The following is a 15,409-nucleotide window of genomic DNA, read 5'->3' on the forward strand; positions in this document are numbered from 1 at the left end:
CATGCAACTCTGCTTGGACGCATGCATAATTAATAGTGACCTTGTATATACTGTATATATATATATATATATATATATATAAAATCCTAACATGTATGTGTCCATTTATACGTATTTTCCATGTTTTAAATAAACTTAAAGTTAATTGCATCAATTATGTCATTACTGGACACCGACATAATTGAAATATTGGAATGTTCATTACGATTTTAGCAGCTCAGTGTTTAAACATGTGCTGAGAGACCAGCCTCATTTCAAGTCTGTGTAGGTGATTATGATAAATGTTTATAACGAGATTAGTAACATAATGGGTCTTTTTTTCTATAATGTTACTCCTGATAAAATATTTCAGATTATTGCTCTATAAATATCAATTAATCTGACAATTATTCTAGTGCTCCCCAGCGCCACCTGGTGGGTTGTGGCCCCTGATTGTAGAGTCAATACTGATGATTGTTTCTTTTCTCCTCACTCTCACAAATAATATATCAGCCTGAGCGCTTTCTCTGTCACTACAGAGTATCCTGGAAGTACACATCTCTAAATTGCTTAACTTGATGGAATACTGGTGATGGGTCGACGCGGCCTCATGATGCAGCATCACTTGCCTCATGAAACAGTCTCTTTATTTTAAAAGGCCACTAGATGTCACTCTCTGCTTTAAAATGTTTGGCTCTGATCTATTAGGTCAATGAAACCTGGCATCATTTTCACTCAAACTGTATCATGACTCTACATTTCAACAAACAAACTAGACTAAATGTAATAGTTTGTCTTTCACCTTCTGATGTATAAAGAATGGTCCGCATCAAACTTTAAAGAGAAGTTATGTCACAAAAGGACATTAAATGAAAGTCAGTTAAATAAAGGTACAAAGAACAAACATGTAGGTGGTTTAGTCTCTGGTTGAGAGGAGACTGAGTGCTTGTGTTTTGTTCCTCTTTACACACACAGTATAAACAAACACGTCGATTTTTCTCCATGACTTCTCGCCGGTCCTTGAACGCATCGTGACTCGCCGCCGTCTGGAGCGATAACCTCTTCCACCGCCGGCGTCGTCGTTTCTCCCGCTTGGACGTCTGGAGAAAAAGCGGCGGCGAGGGGAGTGGAGGTGGAGTCTGGTGGTGGTGGGGTGGGAGAAGAAAGCAGCGACAACAGGGAGGAGGACGGCGGATGAATTACGCTCGAAAAGTTCCTGTAAAACCACCTGAAGAAGTGCGGCGAAGAGGAGCGCAGCAAGATGATAACGCCCTACTTCCTCGAGAATTTCTGGGTAGGTGCTGCTTTAAACCCTCGGTGTTCTCCTGCTGCACTGTTCCCTCCCTGTCCGGTCCTCTAACAAAGCTCCCCCCCGGACTTTGCATCGTGATCCTGACCCGGTCTACGCGCGGCCGGGCCCGGTAGCACCGCTGCTCTCACCCGGCAAACCGTCTTTTTCTTTCCGATCATTCTTTGGTCACTCAAGGGAATTGGGCCTCTGCAAACCTATCTAACTTGAAAAACAAACTCTGCCGCCGATTGGCTGACGCGGAATCACTTGGTGCCTTTCGAGGCATGCAATTGGCTGATCCAGCTGTCAATCGGGTTTCTCGCCAGCTGACGTCATTTTCTTCCGTAATGGGGCCAGATGTTTAGTAAGTTAGCGAACAGGTTAAAAACAGAACTTTAACACTAGTTTTTCACCTTTAACAAGCTTTCCGTGTAAAACAAGCGAGCGGGGAACAAATTGTTGCTTTGAAATGTGTGTTATATGTGTAACGATTCGTTACTGACGAATACATGCATATTTGACGCGGCGAAGTCACAACAAGATCAAAAGACACATCGATACAGAAAGTGTGTGACATTGAACTGTTTATTGTTCATGACAGCCACAGAAACCCTCATACGATTGTGAAGTTAAATAAACTAGTCACATCTGTAGAGCCTTGTTTAAAACTTCACTGTGATTAGCATTAGCACTGACTTTAATGTCAAAGAGAGACTTTCACCATCACAACATGACATGTCCTTTTCAACTAAAAGAAGTGATTCATGTTTACAAAATACGTTTAACAGCTTAACATTATTATGTTCTAAAAAGCTATCCAAGTCAGTGAAAAATGTTGTTATTAAACCAAATTTTGGTCAAGTTTGACTTTCAAATCCTTTTGATTTACTTCTTACCTTCAGTCGTGTTAACAGCATCGACACCTGCGGTAGCATCTAGATCTAAGCCACCTATTATTTGGGGAACATAAAAGCTGAGTTTGGACTTCATCAATCTGCCCTTTGTGCCTTCCTTGAGGGGCCACAAGAGAATCCAGTGATGGCAAAGATCAGCTGTGTGTTTAACATGCAGCTCACACTCTTGGCAACACTTTGGACTACAAATCATCAGCAGACACTTTCTACCTTTACCTCATTCAAAACATGTTCTTAAATCTTAGAGATATCCTCCTTCCTTCTTATCTCCGCCTAATCTGATTGAGACAACCTATAATAAAACCAAACCAGTTCCTGGGGAATCTACCGCCAAGGTTTACTCTCGCCTGCATCAGTGACAACAATCTTTCTTTTTAGCTGCTTTTTATGTGGTGCTGAACTAGAAGGGTTTAATATACTGTTGTGGTTGTTTATTACAACATCATCTGTCGTACACAGCACATAAAAAGAAGTTGTTTATATTTACTTTGAGAAAAAAATCAGCTGTTCTCCCACTAACAAGCGTTCTTTCACATTAAGAAAATAATTTATTGTTAAAATTAATCAGTTTATTATTATCCCTTAATCAATTAAATTTCATTTAAGTTTCTGTTTCTGTAATAATAATTATTAGAGTAATTTATGCAATGTTTTAATTTAATTTTAACATTGAATTAGTTTTACCCCATAATATTAATATTTATTTTGCCTGTTTTGTCCAAAACCCTGTGAGTGACGGAATAAGTGCTTGAAGTGGAAAGTTTTAATTCTCAAAACCCTAAAGCTCTCGCTTAAGTAAAAGCTGGAGCGAGGTTTGTCATAAAGGCAACCAAAACCAAACAAGGTCAGCCCTTTGACTGGGTCCTCTCTGATTAATGCTGATTCATTCTAAGTTGTCATTAAAATTATGTTATTCTATTTCATTTATCTCATATTATTGAATTTACTTCATTCATTATTTGATACTTTTTTTATTTCTATATTGTCATCACCACAACAAATGGCTTTATTGTTGGTTAAAAACGGTACTGAAAAAAGGGGCGGGTAAACATTTAGTGGAACCATAAATAACTTCCAATCTATGAATGATTCCTCGACGTAACCTAATATAACCCTCGATTACAATGTCTGACCTTTGCCCTGTTGTGCATCACCACCAAGTCAGCCACTTTCATGCTCCATTTTTACCTCAGTTCCTAAAACTAAGACTTCCCCTTCAACACAGACGGGAAGAAACACAATGCTGTTTGTTTCGCTGGGAAAGGTGAAGTGATTTTTACAAGTACAATCAAGTCAACAGATTAAAAAAAAAAAAAAAGGTCAACAAGGACATTCTTTACCTGGTAGCTGTCAGTTTTCTGGGTCAATCATCGACTTGGGTTTATCCAGGGATCGAAAATGTCGCAGCAGTTTACACCAAAAGTTGTTACTTTAAAGTTGTCAAAATAAACAGTAAGACTTGTGTAAGTCTTCTTAAATCATAAGAGATGTTTATAAAAAAAGTATTTATGATACAATAGGAATACACTCAATTAATGGCCATTAAGATATATCAAATGTTGTTTGTCTATTTTTGATGTAATGCAGATATTTTGGTCCAAATGTCTTTTTAGGTTAGTAAACATATCTTTTATATATTGCATCTGAGCTGGTGACTGCAGCTTCATATCCGCTTCCCTCTGGTTTCCTCCCACATTCTGAAAAGGTCAATAGCAGAGTCTAAATGATGTGTATGTGCGAGAGGAGGTTTGTCTGTGTGTCCAATTACATGTGCTGACTTGTCCAGGGTCTGTGATGGTGCAGCAGAGAAACGTTCAGACTCTGGTGTGGTCAACAGTTCAGATCTCAGAAAACCCATCAAGGTCACCATCTAACGTCTGCAAGAGTTCAGTCTCTGACCAGTAAAGAGGTCGGGGGGGGGGAGGGGACTGGGAGATTCTGGGCCAGCATCTTGAGGAATTTAAATAATATAGCCGACGCTTCCTAAAACGCATTTAGACCCTCGCTGTTGAATTCTGCACCTCACTGTGAAACTCTTGCTGCTTCTGTCGGACATGCTTCTATTGGTCAAGAGTGTATTGATGCAAGCATTAACAAAAGACAAACAAAACTACAAATAAATAAATGATATGATATGGCCGCTTTCCTGACCCCATGATGCTCATCACAGGGCCTGATAGAAAAATGTCTCCACCTGCAAGAGAGGCATGTCTGTTTCAATTCTTCTGAGACTCTTTTGTTGACCAGACGCACACAGAGGATCCACTTGGAAGATAATCAATGTTTCATATCGACGTCCGTCTGCTGATAATTTCCGTCTGGCAGGATATTGAGATTTACTGTGTGACGGCAGACAGACAAGCGTTTCACATTTTCTTGTTTCCTGCAGATGTTTGCTGATAAACCATGGCTTCAGTTCAACTGTCAAGGTGGTTGGTTTGTGTGTGACTGGGACTGACCTTGTGTTGAAGTCTGGAGTTACATTTTTACATGTATCATCTTGTACTGCACTCTTTTTTTTTTATATTTTATATTGTTTTTTATTTTTGCCTGACGAAACAGCGAGTTATATACCAGGCCTAGGTTTCTTTCACGGTTGTATTCATTGTTACAATATCAGCCGGAATTTTTAAAGCATTATATTCAATAATTTTACAACCAGGTGGATATTCTATACCCTACGGAAAGTTTTGTGTGACTTTTCATATCTTGTGAAAAACAAAAAGAAATTGAGACCCAGGAAGATATTTAAGTTGAATACTATATTCAATACTTAAAAAAAAATAAAAATTAAATACTTAAAAAGCCCTAAAACGTTTTCTTTAAATAAATATGTAGCTGCTAGTAAACAAATAAATCAAATATATAAAACATTTAAATCATTAGGAACACAAACCAAAGAATAATACACAACACAATCACATATTAATTGCCAATAAATACAAGTAAATAAACAAAGCATTTTAAAACACAATTTGACACTAATATAACAAAAAAATATTAATCTTTTAATTTTAACTCTACAATCAATAATTCTAAAATGAACAAACAATCACAAACGGTGCAATTGGAAGTTTGTTCTTAAGCATAACATTTTTTTCTCTAGCATATGGTTGTTTGAAATTCCCTCACCTCCCAATCATCAGGTGTACTTGCATAAGGTGTGAGTCTAAATCAGTGGCATTTACATTTTTTAACTGGACACATTTTATAACCTGACTTCCCCTTCATTTGATAACAAGTCAACAAAAAGACAAAAAAGAAACAAATTCAAATGTTTTCAATGATGAAATCACAACAGTTGTGTTATTATTTTTTGCACGACAAAAAATTTATTCCAACATCAAAAATGTATATCAAAGAATCTGGTTGTGTTAATTGGTTTATGAGTAATGAACCATATTATTTAAAAGGAACAAAAAAACGTAATTTAACTCTTACCTGGGCCGCACGTCTGGTCTAAATGACCTTTAAATATGTTCTAGAGGTGATCTTTTTCTGGCTCTGTACATGTGAATGATGAGATTTGACGATCAACAGAGTAAAATCTACTTACATTATTTACTCACATACAGATGCAAATCTGTGATCTGTGAAAGATGATGTAAAGACAGTTAGACTGCCACAATGGTGAAACATCTCCTGCCTGTATGTGAGTTTAGTCTTGGATTAGGAGTTTAGTTTGTTGGAACACACCTCTGGGGGAGTGATCTTGTGTGAGAGAAACACTTGAAGACATTTTTTTTGTTTTTGTGTTCTTATGAATTGGCCAGGAATTGACTAAATCTTCTTGGACCTCGACAGAATAGTCGGCAGAAGCAATAGATGCTAGATGTGAGAAAGTTAAATCAAAGTGAAATGAAAAGGTCACACAGAGACAAATTCATGCAAACGCCCACAACCATTTTAATTCATTTCTTTATGTTTTTGTACTACGGATGAAACCAGAGAGAACCCAGACCAGAACTTGTGGGTTTTACTAAACTCCACACAGAAAGGATGCTGCCTCAAGCTGGTGGCAAACAAGCAACCACTACCCACCACAAAAACCCTCCGTCCATCAAAAACCACAGTTGATAATGAATAACCGACTGTTTTGTGCTGGATGCTAGAGTCAGGGAGGACCTCAGGTCTATTCTCGATATCCTTGTCTGAAGGTGACTCATACTTCTATTTATATATCTCCGAGAAACATGATTCCAAAGTAAGCACCTATGTTTGCGTTCTGCCCTAACCTTATTCTCTATTTAATTCATTTACTATCGATCAGTCTGTCTTCAGTCCAGGCTCATCTCTGGAGAGGAACCACTCTGCCCAGAGAAAGTCTCTGGAGCCCACTCATCCATGACGTCAGCCGTCTCGCTGCTGTGGCCTGAGCTGAGAGCAAACAAAGGCAGCGAGTCCTCTTTGGCCTGCGTGTTATAGTGGCACAGTGGTGCATTCAATGACGTGGTTCAGGGTGGCATATGTTCCTGTCACTGATGACATTTGCTCAGCCTGGGTGTCGTCATCTGTTCCTCTTTGCTTGTTTTGCTACAAATGCTACACATGCTAACCCGTGAGTCATGAAGGGTTAAATGTTTCACCTGAGTGAGCGCCTGAGCCAACATTCTGTGGTTGAAACTACAAACACGCCTTTAATGATTATCAAGTGGAGGATGATGTTCTTAAACACTGCTGCCTTGATCCCTCGACTGATCATTTAACCTCAGGATTTACATGCATATTTCTTATGACTGGGACTCTGGGAAGATGTTTCGCTTTTGTAAATACATAACACTATCTTAGATTAGATTAGATATAGTTCATTAATTCCATTTCCTTAGGGAAATTGTGTTTCCAGTTCCCAGCAGGCGATAGTTTCATAAGAACAAGAACAAAGAACAAATAATAGAACATAGTCCAAGGGTCGACAAAGTGCAAATATAGAGAACATAGATCAAAGGAAATGACACAAAGAAAAGGATACAAATATGATAACATCATCCCTTCCACTCCAATCTTTAGGGGTTATTTCACCGAATAAATTTAGATTTTACTAATTTTCTAGTCACCCTCATGTCAACTAAGGTTTGGGAGTAATTTGTTCCTTTTTAGAGTTATAGGCAACGTTTAAGTCCTTTTTAATGTTGGATCTCAGTTTTTTTTTTTTATCTTAGTTCAAAAAGACACACCTAAAAAGATAATTAGCTCCAAGTGTCATAATTAAGAAACATTTTCTCATGTCGAGGCTTCAACACAAGAGGTATTTGGATGTTTTTAAGTTTGGACGAAGATAAAGACGACAACGGAGCGTCAATCGCAACATTAAAATGGACACACATTTTTGTCTATAACTCTATGAAGGAACAGATTTCTCTGAAAATAATCCCAATCCTTAGACAACATGAGAGTGAGTAGAAAGTCAGTGAATTTTGGGTGAACTATCACTTTAAGATTACATTGTTGTTTTTTGCTGATTCAGCAATAAAAAAAAGGATACTTTTCAGATTCTTAGTGAATGTTTATTTTTTGTCTTAAACCGACCTGGGGCCACACGATTTTATACGTTTCACTCCTTTATTCATTTTAGAAGTAAGACATGTGTATGCTTCATTTGGGTACGAATACACTAGGCTAATTTCAGCGATGAGTTCACAGTGAGACACGAGGCCAGCAGTGTTGGAGAATACCTTTCAGTTAGTTGAGTTGTCGAGTGTTTGAGTGAGAAAGTGAGTCTGAAAGCGAATTCTTTTCAGTTGGCAGTTTTGATTAAGAGTCATAAATGTGCATATAGAAATATTAGCTGCTGTTTCAGTTTAGCAATGTTCTACCACAGCAGCTAAAACATCTGGACGCTGACTATTAATTGGCAGAAAAATCCTCGTTTTTTCACTGGATTGATAGACATGATGATTGAATTATGATTGGTACTGAGTAATAATAATCAAAACAAATAATAATGTATTTAAGTGTTTCATAATTTAGGCCTATTGACGTAATACATAATATATTTGCATACCTCTGCTTACTGACCTCATGGGAAAACACCCAGGAGTGTTAGTATAATTTGATAGCAGGTTCTCTCTAAGCTTCCACTCCCCTCGGTCTTCGACCGCCTCCATCACTTCCTGGGCGACCAGTTGGCTTTACCTCACCGTGGCTTCACTCGGATCATGTTTTGCTGCTGGCGGCTTGTCCAGTTCTCTCGTATTTTTTTTGGGCTGAAATGTAGGCCAGCCGGTTTTTCATGGAGAGTGGAGGAAATTTTCTTTTCAACATCTCTTTGTCCTGTAAATATAACCCCAGTGAAAGACTCAAAACACGGTCTTTTGTCTGGTGTGATACTCCACATGCATGTTGAAGTAAGGGAAAGTGCTGACCGTGGACAGCGGCAGGAACCAGGAAGTGTCAGTTCAGTTGTGGTGAATATTTGTCAATGTGCTGAGTTTGACTATTTGGGCTTTTTGCGCTGATTGGATTTTCACTTCCATCAGCTTCCTTTACGCTGTAGCAGTGTTTTCTAATATAAACAACCTGACATTTTGGTTTGCAATGTCTGTGTTTGATCTGGAATAATTGAAATAAATAATTGTTTGTTTATTCATTTATTTTGTTTACAAATTAAGGTTTTAATATCATCGAATCTGCAATATTGATACACAGCAATAAACTAATTTTCACTGACAAAATAACTTTTGGGGATCTTTTTAAATAGAAAAATAGAAATGATAAAAATTAAGATTTCAAGCATTTTAATGTGTCCGTTCCTGTTTTTTATCTTCTATAAATTGAAAAAGTCTCACTTGAAAACTCTTCACTTCTCTGACCCACTGCTGAAAAGAAGTTCGGTGGTCACGTGACACTCACAGATTCGCTGTGCAGCATTGTTAAAATACCAGCTAGAAAGTTGTATTACTTGAGTCATGATTGTTTAGAATGTAACCAAGCATTACTAGCTTTAGAACGATCTTCCTCTCTCTTTGCGCTTGATGGAGTCTACTGACTCTTTCAAGAAACATCTTAAGACTTTTTTATTTGTTCAGGCTTTTCCTTGATTTTTCTGGAACTCCTGTTGTGTTCTCAGTTTTATCTTGACCTTTAAAGTATATACTTTATTGAATATTGTTTTGATTGTTTAAGCGCTTTGTGACTCTGGTCTAGAAAATCGCTATACAAATAAAAATTACTTACTTACTTACTTGCAGAAAATACAGTGCCTTGCGAAAGTATTCGGCCCCCTTGAACCTTTCAACATTTCGCCACATTTCAGGCTTCAAACATAAAGATATACAATTTTAATTTTTTGTCATGAATCAACAACAAGTGGGACACAATCGTGAAGTGGAACGAAATTTATTGGATAATTTAAACTTTTTTAACAAATAAAAAACTGAAAAGTGGGGCGTGCAATATTATTCGGCCCTTTTACTTTCAGTGCAGCAAACTCACTCCAGAAGTTCAGTGAGGATCTTTGAATGATCCAATGTTGTCCTAAATGACTGATGATGATAAATAGAATGCACCTGTGTGTAATCAAGTCTCCGTATAAATGCACCTGCTCTTTGATAGTCTCAGGGTTCTGTTTAAAGCGCAGAGAGAACCATGAAGACAAAGGAACACACCAGGCAGGTCCGAGATACTGTTGTGGAGAAGTTTAAAGCCGGATTTGGATACAAAAAGATTTCCCAAGCTTTAAACATCTCAAGGAGCACTGTGCAAGCAATTCTATTGAAATGGAAGGAGTATCAGACCACTGCAAATCTACCAAGACCCGGCCGTCCCTCCAAACTTTCATCTCAAACAAGAAGACTGATCAGAGATGCAGCCAAGAGGCCCATGATCACTCTGGATGAACTGCAGATAACTACAGCTGAGGTGGGAGAGTCTGTCCATAGGACAACAATCAGTCGTGCACTGCACAAATCTGGCCTTTATGGAAGAGTGGCAAGAAGAAAGCCATTTCTCAAAGATATCCATAAAAAGTCTTGTTTAAAGTTTGCCACAAGCCACCTGGGAGACACACCAAACATGTGGAAGAAGGTGCTCTGGTCAGATGAAACCAAAATCAAACTTTTTGGCCATAATGCAAAACTATATGTTTGGCGTAAAAGCAACACAGCTCATCACCCTGAACACACCATCCCCACTGTCAAACATGGTGGTGGCAGCATCATGGTTTGGGCCTGCTTTTCTTCAGCAGGGACAGGGAAGATAAAATTGCTGGGAAGATGGATGGAGCCAAATACAGGACCATTCTGGAAGAAAACCTGTTGGAGTCTGCAAAAGACCTGAGACTGGGACGGAGATTTATCTTCCAACAGGACAATGATCCAAAACATAAAGCCAAATCTACAATGGAATGGTTCACAAATAGACGTATCCAGGTGTTAGAATGGCCAAGTCAAAGTCCAGACCTGAATCCAATCGAGAATCTGTGGAAAGAGCTGAAGACTGCTGTTCACAAACGCTCTCCATCCAACCTCACTGAGCTCGAGCTGTTTTGCAAGGAAGAATGGGCAAGAATTCCAGTCTCTCGATGTGCAAAACTGATAGAGACATACCCCAAGCGACTTGCAGCTGTAATTGCAGCAAAAGGTGGCGCTACAAAGTATTAGCGCAAGGGGGCCGAATAATATTGCACGCCCCACTTTTCAGTTTATTTGTTAAAAAAGTTTAAATTATGCAATAAATTACGTTCCACTTCACGATTGTGTCCCACTTGTTGTTGATTCATGACAAAAAATTAAAATTTTATATCTTTATGTTTGAAGCCTGAAATGTGGCGAAATGTTGAAAGGTTCAAGGGGGCCGAATACTTTCGCAAGGCACTGTATAAGGACCTTTCCAAAAAACTGGCAGGCAAAGCTGTGAAGAGACTTTTAAGGGTTGTGAGTAAGATTTTTGGCTGTCACAAAAACTCAAGTAGGATTATACATGAACGTGATCCGGGCTACATTTTTAATCATGTTTAATCTTTCTTTAAGTTATTTTTTTAAATGTCTGCACTAGCATGCTTTGATTGTAAAGACTCTTGTTCAACTGTGGACTCACGGCTGAAAATATGAGTTTGATCTTCTGGAGTCACACATCACTGCTTTATGCTAACATGTCGTTGTGTGGCTCTCAGAGAATTCAACAAAAAGGAACTTCCCTACATCAAACTGATTCTTCTAGTTTCCTTCCTCTGTCACAAGGGGTTGGCCGGACTTCTACACAATTGGTAGCTCAAATAAAAGTTTTACTTTCAAGTTTCAGGTTTTCTCACACTGGAGTAAATATTAAGAAAAGGGATTTTATCTAAACCTTCTTTTTTTTTTAAATTATCTTATAAGTCATGAAAGTTTCTAATATATCTATTTCATTGTATTATTTTATCAGTTCATTGTTTTATGTTTACAAACAATCTGGTTTCTTTCTGTCTCTGGTCTCTCCGCAGAAAAAAACCTGTTATGTTTATAAGTTGAAATGGCATTAATGGTTTTAAGCACCAAAGAGCCAACATAATTGTCTGAAGAGAAAAAAACAGAAAACGTTTTTGCATAACATGGGTGCTTTTTTGCTTCTGAGACATCTTCTTTTCAAAATAAAATATTTAAAAAGAAGATAAAAGTCCTCGGTTTTCTTCTTTTGGTGAATAATTGAGGATGCAACAGGACACTTTGTTGCGCTGTCATGGCGACAACACTCGCTCACACTCTCACTGGTCACTGTGCTGCACCGACACGATCACGTCCATGTCAAAAAAGAACATGATGGACCAGAACCTGCTCCAAACGCAGCTGGATCACATGTTCGCCGTAAGGAAGATGATTCTGGACAAGACAGCGATGGTAGTGCGTCAGTCTGCACTTGCGTCAAGGTTGTGTGCGCTCACATGTTTTGTGTTTTTGTTTGCAGGGCGACAAGAACAATGGCTTTGACGTTCTGTACCACAACATGAAGCACGGGCAGATTTCCTCCAAGGAGCTGACGGACTTCATCAGAGAGAGGTCAGTTGTACGTCAGGCAGAAAGCTGGAGCAGAACTGGGCTCACTGGTTTTGCTGCATAACTTTGACATGTAATGATGGAAACGCTTAACACAATTTTGGGTCCATGATGTATCCATGTAGGCCCGAAAATAGGTGTTTGTGGTATCCTTTGTGTTGTCTCTGGGTCAAGGTGAACGACCTCCACCACTGCATATGTATTTATGTAGGCCAGGGAGGCCGTTCACCTTGACCCAGAGTCCATACAATGATACCACAAACACATTTGTTTTCAGGCCTACGGGTCACCTTGACCCTGAGATAACTCAAGAGTCAAAACTAATTATTTTCTGATGTAGTATACAATGCAATGAAACCGATTTTCTTTTTTAAACGGTCATATTTATCACTTTTTAGTTAGATATTTTCCTGCTATTTTCTTAATGTATTTTTCATCACAGGAATCCTGTATATTATTCTTTTTACTTAAGTTGTCAACCTTTTATTTCTATAGACAAACTTTTCATGTAAGTGAGTATGTAAAGGTTAATTTTAAAGTGCCTTTCTAGACCAGGGTCACAAAGCGCTTTAACAATCACAAACGATACACAATTAAAATATATAATTTAAAGGGCCAAGACAACATAAGACAAACACAGGAGTCCCAGAAAATCAAGGAAAAGCCTGCACAAATAAAAAGGTCTTACGATGTTTCTTGAAGGAGTCAGTAGAAAAATAAATTACTTAGATCCATCAAACACAAAGAGAGAGGAAGATCGTTCCAAAGCTTTGAGCAACAGCCTGGTAGGATTTCTCTCCTCTGGTCCTGAACCGTGTTCAGGAACCATCAGTAGATTCTGATCCACAGACCTAAGAGCCCGAGAGCTCTGAAAGTAAGAACCAGAATTTTAAAATGGATCCTGAAAGAAACTGGCAGCCAGTGAAGAGTTTTAAGGATCGGGGAAATGCGAGTTCTTCTACTAGAGCTGGTCAGAATTCTCGCTGCAGAGTTCGGTATTAGTCTATGTAGACAAAAATTGACTTCAGTTTTTATTTAATTATATAATTTAATGTTAACATTAGTTTCATTTTCATTATTAATTTATATACAGTTTCAATAAAAATGTAAATTCACTTTCCTATTGAAGAATGTACATTGTTATTGAATTTGTTATTTAGTTACATGTTTTATTTAACATTTAAAAAGTATATTAGAAAAGGAAAGTAATAACAATTGTTACAAAGTTTATTTTATTTGTTTTAATTTGACAAATAAATGTACATGTAATCAAGTTAATCAATCTTAATTCTAGCATGTTTTCTTCCACATTGCATTGCTAGGCCAGTATTTGTGTAACTGCATAAGTATTCCCCTTAAATTAAGACTCGACTGGAGTTTCACAAGCAGGGTCAAATTAACATGAAAACTCTTTGACTTCTCATTACCAGTCAAACAAGTCTTTAAACAGGTCTAAAAAGGTCCACTTGCTGCTGCTGTGGTTGAACAAGTTCACAAACAGGATGGATATCTTTCTCATATTCATTTAACAATGGTACAGAAGTTTGAGTGCTCAAGAAAAACTCTCTTCACTCTCACCACTGATCTTTGTAGAACCACCTTGTTTAATATATCATCTGTAAATTAAGAAACAAAATAGTCAATAGTACTTTATTTTATTTAATTAATCTGAACAGGAAAATCATGTGACGAACTAAGGAAGATGCCAAAATGACTCTGGCTCCATCTAGCGAACGAAGATGGTTATTGCATTTATCTTACTGGGACCACGTTATTTTGTTTAGATTTTAATAGTAACGTCGATTTTCATACGGAGCTGTACATTTTATTCTGATCATTTTAATTAATTAATTAGTTATTTTGATGTCTCATCCTCTTCTACAAAATCTAAAAATATGCAATTCTACCTCTTAGTCCTGCCTTCTTAGGGCTTGAGAGTGTACCCACATTTTATATATGGCGTATTTAATAAATGTATATATTTATGTCACTCTCCCCTGTTGCGTGGGTTTACTCTGGGCACTCCTGTTTCCTCCCACAGTCCAAAAACCCAGACGTTGATTGGGAACTTTGGGAAATTTGCCGTAATGAATGTGTGTGAATGGTTGTCTTTGTATCTGGACTGGCATCCTTTCCAGGGTGTCCCCCGCCTCTCGCCTATAGAATCATGGATATGCCCTCCTATTACCTCCATGAGGGATTAAGCGATAAAGAAAATGAATGAATAAATGAATCAATATGTCAAATTTCTATTTTCATATCTATTTCTATATCTATTTGAAATACCTGGCCTTTTAAAAACTTTTTCTCTCACCAGTTTTTCATTTTAAACTTTTTCATATATAATTAAAATTGCAATTTTACATTAATGTTAATGTTATTTTATTTTTTTATTTGTTGTTACATTTATTTTTTTCAGTTTAAATACAATGGACTGGCTTTAACTAAATGTATTTGTTTTTATTTTGTTTTTTCTGTTACTGGTTCATTTTTTTATTCCTGATAGTTCAAATCAATTTGCTGGAGAGGGCGCTGGAGATTGAGTGCAGTCCAACCTCAGTTTAAAAATGTAGACTTACTGAAAGCATTAGAAACTTTCCCCTAAAAATGATTTAGTTCAGATTAAATCTTGAAAAAGAGTTCTCTACACCACCCTTGTGTGTGTGTGTGTGTGTGTGTGTGTGTGTGTGTGTGTGTGTGTGTGTGTGTGTGTGTGTGTGTGTGTGTGTGTGTGTGTGTGTGTGTGTGTGTGTGTGTGTGTGTGTGTGTGTGTGTGTGTGTGTGTGTGTGTGTGTGTGTGTGTGTTGTCTACGTGTGTATGTATGCATGCATGCGTGCGTGTGTGTTCTACTTCCCCCTAGCCGACCTCGCTCCAGTGTCGTGCCTGCACACACACACACACACACACACACACACACACACACACACACACACACACACACACACACATCAGAGGCTAAATGAGTCATGAATAATTCAGACAGTAAAACACTGTAGTTTTTTCTCTACTGTCAGATCGCTGCAAAGTGACGAAGGAGGAACGAGCCCAAATTGGGAGAAGCAGGGGAATCAAACGTTTGCTTTCAGAATCCGACGCCAGCTTCATGAGCTAATTACTGACCAGACCGCCACACACGGAGCATGTGGTCCAGCACTTCGGGGGGGGAATGTGAACAATATGAGGTCAAACAACAGTCAGGATTAAATTCAACATCAGTATTTTAGAACTTTTTTGAGAAGGTTTGAACAATTATTCT

At 38.0% G+C, this 15,409-nt stretch overlaps 1 protein-coding gene across 4 annotated transcripts in view; it reads left to right on the forward strand.

Moving 5' to 3' along the window:
• Window positions 1-534: 534 nt before the first annotated feature.
• Window positions 535-15,409, forward strand: part of fcho2 (FCH and mu domain containing endocytic adaptor 2) — a 48,758-nt gene continuing 33,883 nt past the window's right edge. Inside the window, exons 1-2 of one of the 4 annotated variants that reach the window (XM_087791984.1) lie at window positions 535-1,273; window positions 12,064-12,155. In XM_087791984.1, the coding sequence (XP_087648110.1) occupies window positions 1,241-1,273; window positions 12,064-12,155 (125 nt within the window). In that variant the 5' untranslated portion in view covers window positions 535-1,240. The remainder of the gene's footprint in view (window positions 1,274-12,063; window positions 12,156-15,409) is intronic. The other 3 variants (XM_087791981.1, XM_087791982.1, XM_087791983.1) reach the window with 3 other exon arrangements.

Source organism: Callionymus lyra, chromosome 5 (genome assembly GCF_982586985.1).
Source record: "Callionymus lyra chromosome 5, fCalLyr1.hap1.1, whole genome shotgun sequence".
In the NCBI taxonomy this organism is placed as follows: Eukaryota; Metazoa; Chordata; class Actinopteri; order Syngnathiformes; family Callionymidae; genus Callionymus; species Callionymus lyra.